Source organism: Corapipo altera, unplaced genomic scaffold (assembly GCF_003945725.1).
Source record: "Corapipo altera isolate COAL_440 unplaced genomic scaffold, ASM394572v1 48b, whole genome shotgun sequence".
NCBI classification, from domain to species: domain Eukaryota; kingdom Metazoa; phylum Chordata; class Aves; order Passeriformes; family Pipridae; genus Corapipo; species Corapipo altera.
In genome coordinates this window covers 16,237,701-16,260,076 of record NW_020884884.1, presented here as the reverse complement: position 1 = coordinate 16,260,076, position 22,376 = coordinate 16,237,701, and the positions used below count along the sequence as shown (strand labels likewise).

General features: G+C 38.1%; 1 protein-coding gene across 4 annotated transcripts in view; it reads left to right on the top strand.

The window, feature by feature from the left end:
• CRIM1 (cysteine rich transmembrane BMP regulator 1) overlaps positions 1 to 22,376 on the top strand; it is a 198,322-nt gene that overhangs the window by 59,982 nt on the left and 115,964 nt on the right. The window contains exons 1-2 of one of the 4 annotated variants that reach the window (XM_027641446.1): positions 1,386 to 4,479; positions 9,841 to 9,918. The exons of 2 other annotated variants lie outside the window; for them this stretch is intronic. In XM_027641446.1, coding sequence (XP_027497247.1) covers positions 9,885 to 9,918 — 34 coding nt within the window. In that variant the 5' untranslated portion in view covers positions 1,386 to 4,479; positions 9,841 to 9,884. Of the gene's footprint in view, positions 1 to 1,385; positions 4,480 to 9,840; positions 9,919 to 22,376 lie in introns of those variants that run through there. One more of the 4 variants, XM_027641448.1, reaches the window with a different exon arrangement.

The window sequence follows — 22,376 nt, the reverse complement described above, 5'->3', positions numbered from 1 at the left end:
TTTTTTATAGTTTTAACTAGAACTTGACAATTTATTTAAAAATTGTGCGTGGAAAGCAATCTTCCTTTCAGAAAGAAATTTGTTGACTCTGTGCTTTCCTGTGCTGTATTGAAAATAGCGGATAGTTGGACTGTGGCGACTTGAGAGCTCCAACACATGAGATTTGTGTGATGCCTGGTAATCTTACTACTGTCATTTCAGGCAGTGTACGCTTAGCATACTAAACTGGTGATGGAAGCAAGTTTGTACTGAGTAGGTGAGCAGTGATGCCTGGATGTAATATCCCAGTTTGGTTGACAGTTTAGAAGTGATAGTGATTTCTGATGAAGCTATTTCAGTGAGATAGAAAATAAACTTTTTAAGCAAGCTTTGGCAGACTTCAGATGCTGAAGATTTCGGTGTTGGTGGAGGGGGTTACTTAAAAAAAAATAAAATGTAGTGGGCATGTGGAAACACTGAAAATACCAAAATTCAAAAGACAACTGTGGAGTGTGCTTTAAGAACAACACTATTAGAGATAAAGGTGTATTTCTGTCCTGTTACTGAGTTGATGGTTAATACTGAAGGGATGTTCCCCTTTGTGGCAGAGGTCTTACATGGGGTCCTTATCGGTTTTTGTCTGAGAGGAGCTGGAAATCCACCATGAGGAAAAATATCTTGTATAACCCATCAGCCTTGGGTTATATTAGACCTTGTTTTGGAGTATATGAAACACTTTGATGTCTGCCTCTGAGATTGGGTGATGTACTTGCGCAAAAAGAGGCTTGGCTTTAGAACACTGTTTTGTCCCGATGATCAAGATTGTACTGAGGCTTGATGGGTGCAGTGAGCTTTATTTAGAAGTTTCTGAAATGATGGTGATGATCCTTTAGTCTTTCTGAAACAAGATGCAGAGAAGACTGACAGTGCTGGTTTGTATGTGCTGATTGCGGCTGGGGTTCAAATGAGTTTTCTGCCAACTTCTGTGTGAAGAAATTTATTTTCATCCCTGCAGTTCTTTTCTGTTTCACAGTAGGCATAAATGCTGAGTGGGGTGCAAGAGTTTTAATTCTGCAATATAGCTTGATGTGAGATATTCTTTTTCTGCTTATTTATGAGAGTGTGTCTGGGGAGAGATGCATTGGTCTGCTGTGTCTTGGGCCCCTTAGGACCTCAGTGACCCTGGGCTGTTGGTTTCAGAGTAGTGCTGTGACTCTGCCTGACTGAGAAGCTAGGCAGTAAGTTCTCTAGGGACATCACGCTGGATTAAGTGAATTAGATTTGGACTGTGCAGCCAGTGGTTCTTACCAGCTCCAGCATGATCCTTTTTAGCAGGTGGATTAAGTCTATCAGCTCTGCAGTCCCTGGCTTCCATCAGTCTTGAGCCTGCGGATTCGTTGACACTGGAGAAGGTAAGTCCCTTAAAAGGGAATTTTCTTTGGAATAAAACCCCCTCATCAAACCCAGCATCACTTTCAGTTAGTTTTTGAGGAAGTAACTGGAAGAGTTAGTGCTGTGTATTTAGAGCTTTATCACTAACACTGTACATACCAGTTTGTCATAACTTGAATCGTAACTCTTGCAGAGAAGTGTTTTCTCAGCTTGACTTTTTGAAGCTCTCAAAGTTCCGATGGATCCCAGGGGTCACAGTGTCCTCAAGAGCTGTACTGTGGCTCTTCCTCCTGTGGCCCTGCCATGCTCTGTTTGGCCAGGGAGGGAGACAAAGAACAGGCTGCAGTTACTGGATGTAAGCATCTGCAGAAACTACTGACAGACATTTCTCTCTCATCTCACTCCGCGGTAGTGGGGCTGCAGCTGATACAAAGAACTGTGCAAGAACAAGTGAGCCAAGCAAAAACTATACCTTCCAAATGTTTTGAGACACTCTTCATGTGCATATGAAGGTGGTGACCTCCTTTCCAGAAAGTGATGATAGAATTTCTTTCACATGTAATAAGTGGTTGTTGCCCTCACTACCCCACCCTGTTAAGACTTGGAAAAAGGAATGTTAAATGTACAGATGTCTTCTCTGTGAAAAAAAATGAAGTATCTCTTTTTTGGTCAGGTCATACAGATTTCTCTCTATTGTTTAAAAGTTCATAAAGGGACTGTGGTTCTTAATGTCCAAAAATTATGACATTGAGATTTCCACTGTCTGTGGCTTTAGAAGATCTCTAGATATTTACAGTTCTTACTGTTCTGCAGTGAATGTTGTATAGGAGTTGGAAGGAAAGATGACCATTGTCTGAGTCAACTTACCTACTCTCACTACAGGTCTTGGACACATAGGAATTCAAATGCATTTCAGTTTTTGATTCTTAATCTATAGAACTTGAAATAACAGTTAAAAAGATGGAAGAGTATTAAGAAAATAATGATGTATCAAGAATTTAAAAATTGGGAAGAGGGATAAGTATAAAAAAACCCTGTTCCTGACTTGCTTTCTAGACATGCATAATGACAGATTTTGGTTTTCTGATGCACAGAGGTTTGAAGCTTCTCTGCAGAGGATACTGAATTTTTGTCTTGCCATATTTCCAACCTTTTTGCCTGGAAAACAGGTCCTGAATCATGAGTGAGTGTTCACTGGAAATTATTATGTTGGTGCATTGTGGTCTTCACTACGGATGCTTCTGTTGAAGCAAATATGAGTTGTTGTAATCCGTGTTACATTGTAGGTAGTTGATTCGTAAACTTCTTCTTTTGTCAAACATGATGGCAACTCAGTATCCCCTAGTGTTCATGTTCATTTTATCTATTACGGTTTTCTACCTGTAGTCACTTTCTTTTACATACTTACATTTGTTTTGACTTTTTCTCAGGTAGTTGAGGGAGCTATATATTCTTACATTTCCCGTAATTCACCTCTAAGGTTGACATTTTAGGGAGTTCATTGTTATCAATAATAAAATCCTTTCTCTTGTAGTCAAGACATCTGCTTTGTTCTGTACTGTATTCTTCCAGAAACTGAAATATTCCCACTGTGATATTATACTGAAATTCTTCCTTGCTAATTGCATATGGAAGTACAGGATAAGGTTTTATTGCTGCTTATAATACTTTCATTTCTACACTTTCGTGATCAAGGGAAAAAAAAATCTTAAATGTGATTTTAGGTGTTAGTAGTGAAAATTTGAGAATTATATTTAACTACAAAAAAAATTAAAAAATTCCCAAATATCCCAAAACAAAAAAAACCAAAACCCTCTAACATTTAAAGAAAGTAGGAGAAACCACAACCACTGCCTTCTTGCAATCTCTTCTTTATAGAAAAGAGATGAAGTCTAAACTGTGTTAATTCCTGGATTTTAACTGTGTTAACTCGCAGTGTTTTGCTCTTGCATAGTCATGTTTAGATTCTCTAGTACTATGCAGCCTGCCTGTCTACCGCTTAGATTTCATTTAAAAAAGAAAAAGTCAATTTCTTTAATTTTCTTTAAGTTCCAGATTATATAAGAAAGAGGTTACTTTTACTAGGTCAACAGACCTATAACCAATACCATGAAACCAAGTGCTTGGAGAGCTTCCTAACCTTTAAATATGGTGGAAATTTCCTTAGTTGCAGTCTTCAGCTCAGAAACAGCTGTGTTCTCATGGTTTTGCAGTATGCTTGTCCTTTTAACATGAAGATGAGTAATAAAAAACATAAACATTCAAAATTGACTCCTTGCTAATTTTTTTTAAATCATATGTCAAATATTTAATTCTAAAGATTTAATTTTTGGATTTGGGAAATAACTTTATTAATAACTGTGACAGACTGCAGAGTACATTAGCTTTTCTCGTCACTTTTGGAATATAAAATATTTGATGTAATTGTTGAATAAATCTCAATATTTGTCCATTAAATAGTTCCCCTCCTTCCTTCCCTCACACATATAGACAAATTTTTGCCAGTCTTAGTACTCATCTGTAGTATTTCCACCACTGTTCAAAAATCTTTTTACTCTGTGTTTGTACAGACATAATTATTTTTTGTAATTCCACATTTATCAACATTCCTATTACAATGTGCTCCCATTAGTTCTTAGTACCCAAAATTGATTCTGTTTCATTTAATATTGGGAGTTTTCAAATTGTTTTTTGTTATAGCACACCAATGATTTTATTTACTAAGAAAGCTGTTTGGTTATGTACTTGTATATATAATGTATATGATTTCATATTATCTGTTCTTTTAATCTTGTCAACTGATATATTACTGACTGAATTCTAAAATGTCAATTTTAAATAGTATCTTTTAAATAGTATCTAAAGTCTCAGTTTGTCCCTGAAAGGGTTGAAAAGCAACACTAAAATATTTTTGGAGTAATATACTATTGTACTCAGCCTCATTCCTGTCTCTGCATTGCCTGCCTGTTGCCTTTTACTTTCAAAGCTGGTGGTACAGGTAAACACTTCAAAGATTGAGGAAGAGGATGCACTTGAGCTCCCCTCAAAGCACTTTAGAGAGGAAGTACAGCTGACTCATCAGTGAAATTGTCTATACAGCAAATGCTGGTAAGTGTACTAAATGAACTGGGAAAAAAATTTTCTATGATCTTTAATTTTAGCAGTCCTGTAATAGGACTACAGTGTTTAGATGAAAATGTGTGTTTCCTTTTCAAGCTGAATGATGCTAAGGTAATCATCCTGTCTTTAATACATCTCTTCTCTTTCTTGGATCTACAGTTGTCCATTTCTTTCAGATAATACAAGAAATTACTTTCCCTAGGCTGCTGCCTTTCTTGACTGGCTTTCTTCCTTACAGTATATTTTCCTGTTCCTTTCACAGTAAGAATATTTCTCAGTAGCAACTCTACTTATTCACATACAATCTTAAAGCATTATTTTTTTTTGTGGAGGAGGGAATTGTTTCCTGAAGTATCCCTGGAAGCACGTATGAAAGTGTCTTAGATCTGCACTTAAAGCTTGCTGATTATTTGCTAACAATGTTGAGTGTTTGTTACACTCAAACCATTTTGAATCCTTTTGTAATCAGATTTACTTTGCTCTAAGATGTGGGGATACGTGATCTGATAAGAGCTAGGTCAGTGTTCAGCGAATTAAACTGTAACTGCTCCTGTCCACATGCTTAGCTTAGTGCAAGTGCAAATTAAAATTCATAAATTTAGCTGGAATTTGCGTTTGGGACAGAGTGAGCACTCTGTCATTTCTTGTTACAGATTAGCTCATAAATGCTAGCTTGTTAAGACAAGGTAATGTTAACATGGTTTAGATAGCGTGTTTGTGTCCTTGGTATCACTGGAAATGGAAATTTAAAATATGACTATTATTATCCATCCTTGATTTCTACTCTTATTATGTTTACTTTATACAGTACTGCTGCTCTAAATTAAAAATATATTTTTTCTTTTATTTTTTTTTTGTAAGCCCAAGAGAACCCTTCAGTAGTAAAATAGATTTTTCGTAACTTCTTACAGAGAAACTTTCTATGGCGTTTTTTCCTAGAAACATTTGCACAGGCATTTTCCAATGCTTTGGGTTTTGTTTGCTCTGACTTAATGCTTCCTGCCCTCCCCCCTACCTCCTGCCTGCAAAGTTCCTAATATGCTTTTTCATTCTGTTGACTCCAGAGGCCTTCAGATCTATTCTTCTGAGTAGCTTCTGGTTTTAGATGTTCATTTCATTGACTGAAAAGTTTTGTGCAAGTTATGCTTAGACCTCTAATGATCGGATCCCAGTGAGACATAGAATTTTTGTGCACTTTAATTTTTTTCTTTCTGATTTTTGGGGAAGCTGCATGTAGTAGGCTTTCCATCAGTGGAGGCTGGAATAATTATTTTCCCTTCAGTGTTTTCGAACATGGTTCTTCATGGCTTGAATCGCTGTATTTTAAGCAAATCACTGCTTACTTATCGACTTTGCTTGCATTAACAAAAGCAATAATACTTTCTGAAATACTAGTTGTCCCCTCTTCTGCACAGCTATTGAACATCCTCAATAGCATTTTACTCAGTTCAGTCTCTTCTGCTGCTGTCATCCCGGGTAAAGCTTTTCCATGTTATAACTACTGATATAGTTAATAACTATTACTGATATAGTTAATAGTTATATAACTATAGTTATAGTTACGAAGTGAATCTCAATAAGCAAACAGGCTTTCTCAGACAATTATTTTGTTAAACATCTGTTAACTCCAGTAAGGACTGAAGTAAATGCTGTACTATCTCATGGTAGTATTTTGGAGTTTAAGGCTCTAAAGGGCTTCCATCGCTCTAGTTAGCTTCAGCTACGAGAGAGAAAAATACAATGAACAGAAAACTTAAAACCTCCTGTTTGAATATTGAGAGGCAAATGCTACTTCACAAAAGTTCACTTTTATGAACAGCTTCTGTTCAGAAATGCCCATCTTCAAGATGAAGAGTGATCGTGGACAGATGTCAGTGTGCTTTAAGGTTGTGTAAAGAGACTGGAAACTGAAATGGGTTAGAGTAAGAAATGCAGTAATTCCTGTTGATGAGAACTTTAATAAAGAAACAGGCAGTGATATGACCAGAAAGAAACAGGCAGTGATATGACCAGGAATTGGATGCTTTAGATATGAAAACAGAAGAAAGAAACTAAATAAATGATAAAGTTGACAACTTAAGGTCTGGGTGAGCATCAAAGAAGAAAGGTTGAGGTGTTGTGGTAGTTGGTGTGGTACACAAGAAGGTCTAGGAATGTAGGTAACAAAAGAGGTGTTAACAGCATAACTGAAGAAGATAACTGAGAAAATGTGTAAATTATGTGCAGCTTTGAGAAGAAAAGGGAGAAGGTGAAGAAGGCAGTCACTAAAGAAGATCCTAGCTCTGTACTGAGAGAGGCTGCAAGATGCTTGTGCTGTTTGAGAGTAGTTGAGAAGAATGCCTGTCACTGTGAATGGAGGAGTGTCACTCTTCTTAAGGAAAACTGTTTTACTGGATGTGAGATGAATCACTGACGGGGAAGTACAGAAGATACAATTGAGCAAAGTGAAGAGTATTAATTCTCTGAGACAGAAAGGTCAACTGTGGACTTGGAATTTAAGGGTTCTCTTTGATTTTGATTTTGACAGAAACATGACATCTAACAGAAGCAAATGATACTACCATCCTGGAAAGTCATTGTAGTGTTAAATACCTGTTGAAGGGCTTTTGGCAATCTGATGGTTTACGAATGTGTTCAGAGAACATTCAATAAGATAGATACTGTGTAGTGGCAAGGTGCAGTCTGTCAGGGTGAAAAACCACAGTATTGCCCACTTACAAGCTTGTTTTTCTAGGTCAACACAAATGTGTGAAGAAATGCTCATTCAGTTATTGTAAATAATTTTATATTGGTGGACAGGGGGGTGGGGGATGAGCCAGGAATGGACTAACACTTCAAGCAACTGTTAGAAGCATTGATTAGCCTGAAGGTTAGCATCTGGTTTGCCTGAAGGTGTTTTGTGCACTTCTTCAGTGTTTCGCCTATAGTACCTACTGTGTCAAGGTTTGTGAACGCATAATATGGGTTTAATCTTTAGTGCCCTGGAGTATTTTTTTAAGCAGCTTAGTGAGAAATGTTTTATTCAGCTTTGAAGTTTTGAAGGTATTCAGCTTCTGGCTTCAAATTGGGAACCTTTAGCTCCTTTTACATCTTGACTAATTTCACATGTAAAGGTTCTCCATTTTCTATAGGGATGTTGGGTGTGTTTGAATGACAGGAAGATAGGATGTGCTTCTGTGTTTATTCTGGTGTTACATAAGCTAAATACTTGTTTCATTCTCAATTTAACGTACTTCCTAATTTTCCTTTGCCATGTTTTTTCTGCTTGTATTTTGCTGGTAAAGGTGTTACCGTAATGTTGGTTGTGGTTTTTTTAAGCACTTTCTGAAAAATACAGATGCCCAAAATATAGACATCTATTTCCATTTTTGCAGAGAAACGAAACTGTAAGATTTTTGTAGAATCATAGAATGATTTGGATCAGAAGGGATCTTCAGACCATCTAGTTCCAACCCTCCTGTTATGGGCAGAGACACCTTCCACTAGACCATGTTGCACAAAGTCCCATTCAACCTGCCACTGAACTCTTCCAGGGATGGGGCATCACAGCTCCTCTGGGCAACCTGTTCTAGTGCCTCACCTCCCTTACAGTAAATAATTTCTTGTTAATATCTAATCTAAACCTGCTTGCAGTTTAAAGCCATTCCACCTTGTCCTGTCACTACATGCCCTTGTAGTCTGTCTCCATCTTTCTTGTAGATGCCATTTGGGTGCTGGCAGGCTGTGATTAGGTCACTCTGAGACCTTCTCTTTTCCAGATTGAAGAAACCAATTATTTCAACCTTTTCTAATAGGAGAGGTGCTCCATCCCTCTGATCATCTTTGTTGCTCTCCTCTGGACTCGCTTCAACAGGCCAATGTCCTTCCTGTGTTGACTCCAGAGCTAGATGTAGTACTCATGATGGGAGTCTCACAAGAGCAGAGTAGAAGGGCAGAATCCCCTTCCTCAACTTGCTGGCCACGCTGCTTTTGATGTAGCCCAGGACACATTTGGCTTTCTGGGCTGCCAGTGCAAGTTGCCAGTTCATGTCCAGCCTCTCATCCACCAGCACCCCCAAGTCCTTTTCAGAAGGACTGTTGTTTGTCTGTTCATCCCCCAGCCTGTGTTGATACTGGACATTGCCCCAACCCAGGTGCAGCACCTTGCACTTGGCCTTGTTGAACCTCATGAGATTCCCATGGGCCCACTTTTCAGGCTAACATTTTGAGTTACCCCTGTGAGTATACCCTCCAGGAATACTCCTTGGCAATCTGTAAAGAAAAGACTCCTTTCCTTCAATTTTTCACATTAGTTGGGATGTTATCTGAGCCATTTTTACTTTGTGTAGTGAGCTCAATGGGTGTCTCAAGTCAACTTAATTCAAACGGATAGCTTCATTGATGTGATGTCTTTATTTGGCACACGGGATGTTTTCTGTGACGTAATTTATTTTATAAAATAATGCCAATTTTTCTCATTTGCTAATGTTTCTCATTTCACCCCTCTTTCCTAGATAGCTGCAGCTGCTGGATGCTTACAACTACATGTAACATGCTGTACAGAGCTAAAACAGAAAAAGCTTTTTTTTGAGGGTCTTGACTTAAAGAATAGTTTCTGTAATGTAAATAATAATGTTCTGATAGTAATATGTGACTATCCTTGAAAACTTTGTTTCATTTGTGGAATCAGTGGGTTATTTTCAATTCTCAGCTCCTAAAAGAGGCAATGTCAAAAACTTTATTTAAGGAAACTTTCTTGTTTATTCCACTGTAAAGAAAGTTAGCACCGGGCAAAGGTGAACCTCAAATAGAAAGATGATCTCATTCTTATTTTCTCTCATCACCTTATGTATCATCACATCAACCTCTTGTCTGTAGATAAGTTTTTATATCTCTAAGTTCCACATAGATTGAGTTTCAAATGTCATAATACCAATAAGTTTGGCAACTGAGATGCCTGTCATTTTTACCTCAAAGCAAACCCGACATTTTTTTGATAAAGCAGTTGTAATACTTGGAAAAGGCATGCTAAAAACATGAAATCTTATGACAACCTCATTGGTTCTCCTAGTGTTTAGACTGCACAGGTTTGGACGCATGCCTTGAGTGTGCATTTGGCCTGCAGTAACTGCTTATAGCAATCTTTCTTTTCTTTCTGATTTCTTTAGCAGAGATTCCTGTTTAAGAAATGTGTGGCAGGGGAGAAAGAGAGAAATCGATAAGCCATTGCTTCTCTCCAGCTGCCTAATGCCTCAAGCAGCTACTTTCCTTGGGTATCCACCCATGCTATGGAAATGTCGCTGAGATAGAAGTGCACAGGCTGGTACTTCCCTAATGACCTTGATTGATAATTCTTTTGCTTCCTGGTAGGTGGGAGCCGTAACACTTAGTGTAAGGACTCTGTTGTAGGCTGGATGAAGATGATGACTGCAATAAACAGGACAACTGGTAAGTTATACTGCTCCCCCTCCCATAAAAGTCCTCAACAATATATGGTGATTGTTTTGGAAAAAATGATTCTGGATGAAAACATGTCTGTTCCTGAGGCTTCCCAGAAAATTTTCTATATTGCATAGTGACATATCTTAAACTCTCAGGAGGTCAAAGTAGCTAAGAATAATTGAGGGTGCAAGGGGCAGTCTCAATATGAGAGGCTTCAGAGTAGTGGGATTTTCAGTCTCCAGCATGTTTCTGGATTAGAGTCACTCAAATACAGTGTTAGGAAGCCTATTAAGAATAGAAAGTTCACCTTCAGCAAAAATTAACTGTCATAAGAAAGAGCATGGTTTCCCTGTAAAAGGAATAAAGGCATTTCAAAACTATGTCTCCTGTTTATCTGTCTAGCATTTTGATGTTGCAGCCAAATACATTCATGAATTGAATTGCCTCTGATAAGTGTTCAGGATGATGTGTTTTATTCCAGTACTCTTTTAAAACCATTAAGATTTCTGGGTGATGGTATGATAGGCTTGAGATAGACTAGTTGGTGTTTGCATATTGGTATCAGTAAAGACCATAGCACGTTTGTTTGTAACCAGAGGAAGAGAAGTGTGAAATTGTGACATCTACCCATCTTGTCCATCTGTACTTGGGCAAAATGAGCGGTGCACTTAAATTTAATATGTTGCCCTTTGTATAGCCTTGCAGAGTAGATGGCTCCTCAGTGCTGTGTAACAAAAATGATTCTTGAGTTCTTGATGCTGTGTGATGGAACTGTTAGTTTTACATACAGCATCAACACTGCAGCTCTTTTTTGGTGTTGATTTTCCATAGAAAGTGCATGAGCGTGGTTATTGTGCTAGAGCCAGCACTAAAAATTAAGGGAAAGATTTCAGAAATTGACCTGATTGCCATCTCCCTAAGAAGTTTCATAAGGCATTAGAAGGCAATGATAGCAAATAGGGAAAAATCTAGTCACAGTAAACTGTGAACGTCACTGTGTTTTATGAGTAAATTTTGCAGGTATAATCACAAAAGCAGATTGTGGAATGCTCATTAATCAAACAGTGTTTGCCATCCTTCTGAGTAAACAATGAGTTGGGGTAAATTTGTACTTTCAGAACAGAAGCCTCCAGGAGGCCTTGAGCAGAGTTGGTAAGGTAGTTATGATGACAAAGAAATCTGCTTAGGTGGGTAATTTTTTGTCATCATGCAAATTTCAGCAAACACTGTAAAAAGAGATGCTATGAATAAAGCAGGGATATAGATGGATTACACATGCAATATCACATCAATTTGCCTTAGGACCTAGAGTATGCAAGGATAAATGTTTTTTTCTACAGGATAGAATAAAGGATTTTTATGAATTAGAATTGCTCTCCCTGGCATCTTTTAACAGTACTTTAACAAGAATGGGACACATCGGATGATGAGACATACTTGATTTGTTACTAGGCTCTTTGTTAAATGTGTGAATATAAACTGATCTTGTAATCTTTGCAAGTGTCAAACTTTTACGTGACCTCCAGTTAAATTGAAGCATTGCCTTCATAGAGTTTTACTTAAAAAAAAAAATAAAATGTTGGTGATTCATAATTTAATACCTCCCTTGGTTTTATTGTCATCAGCTTTTGCAAGCTAGAGTTAATTTTGGCAACATCATATGAAACCATATTAGTGTCTTAAAACCATATTAATGCTTGATCAGACTTTCTTAACTTCAGCTCTGGATATATGTAGTCTGGTAGCTCAGCAAGCATAGAAAGACAGAATATATCAAGTTTTCTGTAAGTAGCAGGGTTCCTTCTAAGCCTCTTGAAATACAGATATTCTTTCTGCTCCAATTTCTTAATCTGAAAACCACTCTGAATCTCTGTAGAGCTTGATAGAAATTAAACAGTGCTCATGTCTTCTGGTATCTCTAATAAATAAGGCACATGAGGCTAAAGGGCCAAGCTTGCCTGGATTCTAAAGAGAAATAGAGTTATCCCATAGTTTATTTTAATGAACAGTTTCATTTTAATGAAGGTTATTAGAGCTAAAAAGAGAATAGTGAATTAGTAGTGAGAACTTCTTGGAGCTATTATAAGTCATAAGCGTTTAACTTGTATGCACTTTCAGGTGCCTGGAAGGAGAAAGAGACTTCTGGCTACCCGTGTCAGATAAAAGGTGTGCTAAAGGCTGGCTTTAGCCCTTAGTTTACTGTAAGTTACACAGAGATGCTTTCACCAGCAGTTTGTCTCTTGCACTAATGCTACTGGGAGGATGTCCAGTAGTTGTTCTAGCTACATGTAGCTACAGTAGTGTTATAGCAAGCATCACTGGTTTCTGCTTTGATATATCTACTTAGCGCCTGTGCCATCTTACCGCTTCTGGTTGGGAGCAAAGGGCCTGATAGTTGGCTGCAAGAAGAAGCAAACAGAACGATGCAAGACAGCTCCTTGTTTTGAAAAGCAGGATTTCCACACTCTGGCAACAGCTGATTTTCATTCTCAAAGGAACTATATGGATATAATGAATAACTTCTACTTATGTGTGAAATTTCCCATATGGAGATGATCAAAAGACATTAACTATGAAATAGTTTATGATGTGATGTGGGTGTGCCGTAGTTACTGATATGCTTTTGCATGCACAGGGAGTCATTAGCCATCTGACTAAAAATTGATAGCTTTTAGGTGATTATAGCTAATGGAGTTGTTATAAAGTATGCATGGACCTTAAAGAGAAAGAAAATCCTCCAAGACCAGAAATTGTTTTAAATGTGTATCATACTTACAGTGAGGGACAAAACACAACTGATTAGTTAAGAAAAACTTCTAGAATTGAAAATTAAGTTTTTCGCAAAAGGCCCAGGGAAATGGTCATTGAGTGATATGGAACGTGAAGAACTGCAATGTGAATTAAAAAAAAAAAAACAAACCCCAAATCCTCAATGATGAAGCATACAGCCAGCTTCCTAAGAAACTAGAAATGCCCACTGTAACTGATACATTGGGCAAAACCAACATTTGTTCAAGAAAAATCTGGCACATAACCCAGAAGATTATTTAGAGCTAAGAAGCAAAAGTAACTGAAGTAATACACTTTCAAAGTGTAATGTTAGCAGGCTGCTTCCCAGGCAGAGAGGTTTGGTGTTTGACCACCCTCCTATGAAGAACGTTTTCCATATGTTGCACTGGAGTGACACTTCCTGCGGTTTGTGACCCTGGTGTGCTCTCCTTCCTGCTGGGCACCTCTCTGAAGAGTTGGGTGCTGCCTTCTTTATAGCTGCTGGTCAGGCACTTGGAGTAAGAAGAGCACTGCCAGTAAGAAGTCACCTGCTAGTTATCAGGGCTGTGGCCACCATGCTTTGAGGCTGGTAGTCTAGCATGTTATTCACTCACCTTGCGGTCCACCTGTGCAGTCTCTTTCTCCCTCATTTGGATGCAACGGTGTTATGGGCACCCAAGTTTAAAACCTTTTAAGTCAAGGTAAGTGACATCCACTGCTCTCCCCTTGTCCACCAAACCAATCATTTTGTGGTAGGTAGTGATGAGGCATAATTCAATCAGTGATGGCTGTTCGAAGTCACTTATTTCATGTACCTAGAAGTGGCTTCCACAGTGACTTGATCCATATTCTTCTCGGGGACTCAGGGATTCTGTAAATCCAGTTTGCTCTTAGCTGTCTCCAACTTTTACCATTCTCAACCCTGACATAGTCCTTCATCCTCAAATGTGCAGTGGCCGAGACCCAGGAGGGCTGACAGTATCCTTCCTTATCAGGAAGGACTGAGGCAAAGGAGGCAGACATACAGTAAGTCAGTCTTCCACATATATTTTTATTGCTAGGTCCTCCTTCTATTCCATAGCTGCTCTTGCTTTCCTTAATCTTTTTTTTTCCCCACTGTCAGTGTAGCCTGCAGAAGTCTTTGTGGCTTCTACCCTCACTACCAGTTTCAAATGCAACCCAACTCTGGCTTTCTTAATTTCATCCTGGTGGTTCTGAGCAGTGTCACTGTATTTCTCCTGAGTAGCCGAACTCCCCTTAAAATTTATTTTGAGTTTGCATACAGTCAGGAATTCCTCATTCAGGAAGAGTTTGGGAAAGATTGGTTTTACTTTAGCTGTTCACAGATTTGGGTTGTCATATACTGAATATATTAACTGGTCTACACAGTAGACCGAGAAAAACCTTTTTTACAAGGACAACAAATTTAAAGAAATATTTGCAGCCGTGGGGTTAACTATCTTTTAGATATGCAAAAGGGAAGAAAGAGGCTTTTCTGAAATTCAGCATTAAAATTTCAGTAAAAAGCATCATTGTTGCCTTTGTTCCCAAGATATTGTGATATATTCTATTCCTTGTTGATGTTATATGGAGAAAAGTATTCATGGTCAAAGTACACATAAGAGCTTTAGAAAAGCAGCATTTTATCTGTAAAACTTATTAAAAACAAAAAAGAAAAAGACCAGACAATGAGCATTTGGGAGTTACTTGCTTCATAGCAGTCCTAATTTAATTCGGTTTGGCACTGAAAAGAAGTTGGTTTTATTCTGGTATAGTTGTGATAATCTACAAAAAAAAAATTACAGTAGTTATCTCTAATTTTAAGTCTCTGCTCATGCTTTCCTAGTAAATTCAAGCATTCAGAAAGTTTTAAGAACTGTTTTGGACAGAAAATGTACTATACACTATACAGACCCTCAAGAGAGTGGCCTTGTGCTTGGGTCTGTAACTAGTAAACACTGCAGGGCAGAGCAACACTTTCCACAGTCAGTTCCTCAGTAGAAGTTTCTGATCAAAGCATCTTTGTGAGGTTTCTCCTGTGGAGATTTCCCACCTTGTGTGTATACTTGAGGGAAGGATTCTGTGCTTTATAGCTCTTTGCCCTTTGATTTTTGCATTGATTTGATGATCTAGAGCCTCCTCATTGTTTTTTTGGCTATAATTTACTACAATGTCATGTTTTTCATACTTGCTCTCTCAAGTAGGTGATGGGAGTTGTATAGGTGGTTCATGAGTCATAGAATATTAAGCAATGTAGGAAAGAATGGGTGACAAGAACACTGAGTTTGTTTACTTTAATCTTGGTGTTTTTATAACATTGACAATCATTCACTTTGCTCTTGAGAAATATTGAGTAATTAACATTTGCTTAACACAGACTTATTAATATAATAAAGCAGCACTTCAGTTGCACCAGAAGATGAAACAGAGATATTGGACAGCAGTGGAAGTATAATGAAGGGCAATACTGAAAGCTAGAATATTCAGTGTTAGAGTACCAGAATATTAAGGTACTGCATCATGTTGATAGAGTAGGTTTTTCTATTGCAGTCAGTGTTCTGGAAGTGGTAATAAAAAGCATATGTATTAAAGCTTCCATGTAATTATGAATTTTGCAAGAAGTAAAGTATATTATATGTATCCAGAGAAACTAGGAATATGTAACAAGCTTTTCACAGAAAATTTCTGTCCATATTGTTTGTATTTTAGAGGGAGGCAAAAGAGGAAGAAATTTTAAATAACTATGGGGTGGGGGGAAAAAGACTAAAACCTGGTCATTTAATAAACAATGTCTCCCAAAATATCTGAGTTTTCACTATAAAAGTAGGTTATGTAGGAGTAAAAATACTAACTTAAGTCGAAGTACATGGCACAAGAACTCACATATGCATGATGAAATGTTAACTTTACTTGTTTAAAATCAGAGCTATCTATTCTGTCTTACAGAGATTTGCTTTCTAAGTAGGCAGTTTTCACAGGCTTCCTGAGTCACAGCAAGCTCTTCCAAATCCCCACCTAGACCTTGGGAAGATCCTGCTGTCTCTTTCACACCTGTGTCTTGTTTGTTTACCTATTCTCAGGGGTCTCTTCTGTATTGGGATTCAGGGCTTGCTGTGTCTCTGCCTGCCTGCTGTCTCATCCTGGGGCTGCAGCAGCTTCCCCTGGGTATGGTTAGCTGCCTCCAGGGAAAGGGACACTTTTTTGTCTTTTTGTAAGATCTCACCTGAAAGACTTCAACAACCTAGACAAAACAAACATGTAATCTTCTTCATTTCTATTCACCAAATATTCAGTGTTTACTTAATTCAAGAATAACAGACTCAACTCTGAGTACTAAGAGTGTGTCCCTGAGTACAGTGCACTGCTCTGGATATACCCATGCACATTCTGAAGTGCCTGACTTTGATACAGGAAGAGCATAGCTGTCTTAATGAGCACTTGACAGGTTAATCCCTAGTCTGTTGTCTCTCCTTTCTCTCTGATGTGTCTATATGGGAACCTGGCAGAATTCTCCAGTGACCACAGTCTACCCTGGCTCACTGCAGTGACCCCTCAGCACTCCAGCTTATGGTTCACCACAGGGTAGTTGCTTTGTGGTGAACCGTAGGAAGTCTGACTTGAGACCATTGCCAGCTGCTGTTCCCAGTGCTGGTACAGCTCTGGAGCCAGGAGAGAGGCAACACTATTGCAGGATGGTACAAATAATAAGGCCAAGGAAATTACATAAATCTAAAAATCAGTTATCTAAAATAAACCACATTGTTTTCCATTGTGATTTTTCACTATGACTTTGTAATAATAATACACTTCCAGGTGTTGTATTTCTGAAGGACATTTTACTTTCACAAGGAATTAGCATCTTCAGCCAAAGCTTGAACTTTCCATGTGGCTACTAAATATGAGATGAAGTCCCTGCCTTGGTCTCTCCTGTACTGGGCACTTCTGTTCTCATTGTTAGGCATAGTCAACCATTCTGGTCTCCTGCCCTGTCATCTATCATACTGTATCAAAGTGCATACTTACCAGCTGGTTTGGGTTGACAGCTTAATTTTACTGAAATTTAGCTGATGTGACTAGACAGGAATCTTGAATTACACAAGGCAACAATTTTAATATTATATCATCAACATAGTCTTATGCTGTAGTCATGTGCTCACAAATAGTTCTTTCACTGTGTTTTACCCACAGAATGTATTAAAAATGGTTATTTGTTGTTGTGAGTTGTAAATCGAGTAAAGCAGTTAAATAGCTTGATCAATGTGGCTACTAATATAGACAGACTGCATTTGGTTGTGGGTTTTGAAGGAGCTTTGCTTTTTTTTTTTTTAAAGGCCGTTACCATAATGGATGCCTGGATGAACATCTCAGATTGCACTAAGGGCTATACAGATTAAAAACAAAAATATTTTTCTGTTCAACTTACACAGGAAGTAAGCAAAGGATACCAACAAATGTGTAACTGCACAGAATCAGTGAAAATTTGGTTAGCATAGAGGCTAGCATCGGAAATATAGTATTGTTAAGATTTGTATTTGGTATCTTTGCAGGAGCTTAATAAGGATCTAAGGATAATGACATTGTGGGACAGTCTAGTAATCTGAGGGTGGCAGCTGCACTTTGTTTTGTGAGAGTGACCATTTGTCCTTCAGCCTCGCTGTGTAACTATCATCGTTACTTTCTCTGTTTTCCTTAGGTTATGATTGCAGTGAGACAGGATTAACGTGTGTGGATAATTATGCTACTTGAAAAGACACCACTTGATTATTAAGCAGTGAACAAATAAGTGTAATTTTAAAACAGATTGCTTTTGCAGGGCGGTGAGCTAAACCTTGCCTTAGGTATTGGTGTTAGATGTGCATTCTGCTTGTTTTCTTTTTTTACTTGCTCTTAGTGCATGGTTCTCTTCAGTACTATGAATGTGAATACATTTCAGGAAAATTAAGATAAAATAATATTATTTCAGAGCTTTTTTTTTTTAATCAGTTCAAGACGCTTCTAATGATAACTAGCTTGCGCTCTTAGGAAAAGGTTTCTAGATGTGTCTACCTTTTTTTAGAACTGGAAAAGTTCATTCTACCTTGGAAGGCAACTTCAGTGTCCTTAGTGTATAAAGAGAAGACTTATGGTTGTTTTTCTTATAATTCTAAAACAGGAGAAAAGATCTTGTTAAATAGGTGAGCACATGGATTTAGAAGATGAAGGTTTAACAGGTCAAGAACCTGAAAGCTGAAGCTTAGAAAAAAAATCTCAATGTTAAGGCTGGTTAAGCTTTAGATTTTTTTCTCATGGCTTGCAGTTTTAAAGTCAAGATCTGGCTATTTGTCTTAAAAAGATTCATGAGCTTAATTGGAGACAATAGCTGCTGTAATTCTTTTTGAGGGGGTGGTTTTGGGGTGTATGTGAGTGTTACAGACGTCAGCTTGTATGCTACTTAATCTTCTTCTTGGTATTAAAAAAGTTCAGGGAGCCATATGTATGAAATACTACAAAATTTGTTTGAATGGAATGTAAAGCAAGGGAGTGATGTACGTGGTAACGTACACTAGTAAAGACAAGAAAGTCATCTGCACTAGTCAGCATGGATTCTCCAAGGTGAAGTCATGCTTGACCAACTTGATAACCTTCCATGATGAAATGACTGGCTTGGTACAATGGACAGTAGTCTGCCTTGGCTTCAGTGAGGCTTTTGCCACTGCCTCCAATAAGATCATTGTAGAGAAACTCATGAAGTATGGGCTGGATGAGCAGATAGTGAGGTGAAAACTGGCCGAATGGCCAGGTCAGCAGAGATTGGTGGTTCAAAACACAGTTGGAGTCTGGCAACTGGTGTACACAGGAATCAGTACTGGAACTAGGCATGTTGAACATCTTTAATGATTTGGATGATGGATCAAAGTGTACTTCAGCAAATTTGTAATTGATGCAGAACTCGGTGGAGTGGGTGGTACACCAGAGTCATGCTGCCATCCATAAGGACTCCAAAAGGCTGGAGAAGTGGGCTAGCAGGAGCCTCATGAACGTCATCAAAGAAGGGTGCTAAGTTCTGCATCTGAAGGGGAAAAACCTCAGGCACCAGTATGCTGGAGGCTGTTCAGCTGGAAAGCAGCTTGGCAGAAAAGGCTCTGACTGTCATAGTGACTGTGAGCCAGCACTGTACCATTGCAGCAAAGAAGGCTGATGGTATCCGGGGACTGAATTAGGGTGTTGTTGTCAGGTGAAGGGAGGTGATACTTGCCCATTACTCAGACCTGATGGGGCCATACCTGGAATACTGTGTCCAGGACTGGGCTTTCCAGTACAAGAAAGCCATGGACATAGCAGAGAGTCCACCAAAGAGTACAAAGACTATTAGTGACTAGAGCATTTCTCCCATGAGGAAAGGCTTGAGGGAACTGGGACTGTTCTGCCTGTGGAAGAGAAGGCTCAGGGGGTGCTCTGCAATGTAGATAAATACCTGAAGGGAGGGTATAAAAAAGATGGAGCCAGGCTCTTTCCAGCAGTGCCCAGTGACAGGACCAGAGGTAATGGTCACACACTGAAAAACAGGAGGTTCCCTCTGAACATCAAAAAACGCTTTTTCACTGTGAGGGTGACCAAGTGCTGGCACAGGTTAACCAGAGAGGTGGTGGAGTCTCCATCCTTAAAGATACTCAGAAGCCATCTACATGTGATCTTGGGCAACCTGCTCAGGATGGCCCTGCTTGAGAAGGGAGGCTGAACCAGATGACCTCCTGAGGTCCTGTCCTACCTGAACTGTTCTGTGATGTGTGAACTAGGACACTGCAATTAAATAAAAACTTTTTTTAGAAATAAAAATAAAAATGGGCTTTTTAGAACAGTACTTTACTGTCACAGCTTGGAATGTGACTTTTATTTGAAGTTTTTCACCAAATGGAAGATATTTGTATTGTATGTATGGAATTGTATGTAAGATTCTGGAACTTGAATTGTTCAGGTTTGAAATTCAAACCTTATGTATTTCTGTCTTCCTGATTTAAATACAACAATACTACTTGTCAATCTCTGCAAGGAAGGTGTGTGCTTCAAACAAAACTTTTCCTCATACAGTAACATTTTAGCAATGCACACTCCTGCCTTAGACACAAAGCTGTTGACTTTGTTGTGTGGAAAAAAAAGAATTTTCTTTATTAAAAAAACCCCCTACTTGCAAGGGCTTTTATGCTCTCTACCACAACTGTGAACTTCAGTAGAGGTCTTCAAGGAAGAGGATATATAATGTATCTATTGCTTGGCTGAAACAGATGCAGTGTTTACTGCAGGGAAAATTTTCTAGGGTAGGCATGTAAGACAGGAAGGCACTGCTGGATCGTGCTACTCTCTTCTTTGAACATAAAGTCTAATGACTGTGGTCAGTGCAACTTTTAAAATAAAACCTTAAGGGTTTTACTTCTTTCAAAGAATTGTAGATTAATAGAAATAACATCCAATTCAGAAATCGGGATAATCATGGACTATATGCTTGAATTTCTTCTACAATTTTCTTAGGATGCCTCCATCTTAATGTCTTCGAACTGCAAGGGTTCTACTATATAAAAATATTAGTGCTACCTTCTGCAATAAGTGATTGCTTTAATAGTGGTGTTAAAATGCCACAGTATTGCAGGAAAATTTTGATTTGGAGGAAAATAACTCTCAGTGGTGTGTCTCACCTTGTATACAACATCCTTTAGCATAAACTCTCCCTACATTCTGGTCAGGTTTTAATATTAAAGTCCAGCTTTAATTTCAAAGTCCAATTGAGACATTCTTGTTTTGTTTCATAACTGTAGAAGTAACCATGAAGTCTTAAGAAATCCAGTCTTTAAAAAGAAGTTTGAAAATACAGATGAAGGTGTTCTGTGCATGTATTTATCTTTCTGGGGATGGAAAAGTCCAGCAAATGTTGATGTCCAAAGTTAATTTTCCCAAGTAATTATGTTGCAAGCAAATAGGGAGTAAGGGCAAGAATTTTTTGTTGTTGTTGTTCCCTTTGGGATTTTTTACCTTCTCCCTGCTGCTTTTCATCAGTGTCCTAGTTTGCCTCAGCAATCTTTTGGTGTTTTTCTGGTTCACCGAAAGTGCTACAGAACTCTTAGGCTTTTGACGGTATGAAAATCCTGACTTGCACAGTAGACTAAACCTTTGCTTTCTGTTAATATAATGATAGCTGTTTTAATTGCAAAAATATGAAAGATATTGTTGAGCGTTTTAGACTGATTTCTACTGCGCCATGAAGTGCTTAATAATTTAATTCATGGAGCTAATTTAAAACTACGGAAATCTTGTTAAAGTACAGTATTTCTATTTTTTATAATGCTTTTCATGTCATGGTAACTTGTACCAACAAGAGAACTTCAGCAGGACAAAAATAATGTTTTATTGTGTGAGAAGTGTCCCAACTGTCATCCCTAAAGTCTCACTGAGGAAGGTGTGCATATCAAATTTTGCTCACTGTTTTCATGTGCTGTTCACAGCATAACCTTAAAGCATGGGGTGAAGTGATCATCTACCAGTTGTGCGTGTTACAGATTTGGAGATTGACAAAGCTGCTTTACTTAATGAGGGCACTTGAACTTATTTTTGTGGCTGAAGTAAAAGGCCTTCAAAAAGCAGTCTTAGAGAAGAGCCATAAAGAGTTCAAAGCTACCCCTCCAAACAGCAGTAGCAGCAGTTTAAAGGTTCTTCTGGTATGGAGAGTTTCTTTCCTCTGCTGGCTGAATAGTTCCATTTCCTCTTACTCTGTTCCAGCTGTCTGTCCAGACCAGCTTCTCCTGATCTCTCCACCACTGTCTCTTCTACACTGCAGCTTATCTTCTCCCATACTTATCTGTACATAGCATAAACAAAGTTCATAAATAAAAAATATAATTATGACTTTATCGCTTCTCTCTACTTCTAGTTTACTTAAAACAGTCTCTTTCATAGCAAAGTATGGTGTCCGCAGCATGCTTTCAGCCTTGGCATGGTTATTAGCATATAAACATAGGGTTAGTATAAAAGTTACCCTTAATAGTAAAAAAAAAAAGAGCAACAGATTAAACTTTTCCTTTCTAGAGTGTTTTGTCTTTGCATCATATTCTATTATATCACATCTCTATCCAAAGAAAAGCCCCAAAAGCCTATGCATAGTAAGATATAGTGATACATCTGTTCTTTGAAAGGGTTGAAGAATTTACTGGGCTATTTTGATTAGATTATAGTTTCTGGTAAGTGTAAATGTTATACATTCTGTACTTTTTTAATGTGTCAAAAGTATGGATTTATTGCATTGTGGTTAATAGGGAAATTGGAGAAGGTGATCCAGGTCACCAAAGTTCTATGTGTCTATGGAATACAAAACTCTTTGTCATTGTTACGCAAGTTTCTGCTGTATTTTATGTTTTTCTGACTCTTTTTACATGTTTTATGGCACCTGCACTAGGCAAACATGCATGGTATGTAATTAACAGCTAAACATATGATTGTCTGCCAACTATTTTTAAAAGGCAAACCAATATTGAATTAAAAAAAATCAACAGCAACAAGCAAACAAACAAAAAACACACCAAAAAAACCGAACCACACCATCCCTCCAAAACCAACCCCCAAACCCAACAACAAAAAAAGCCACTTTTTTTACTTTTCTGTCTCTCAGGTCACTAGATAGTGGCAATAATCAGACACTGGTTTTATTCTTCCTTACCCCTTACCTTTTA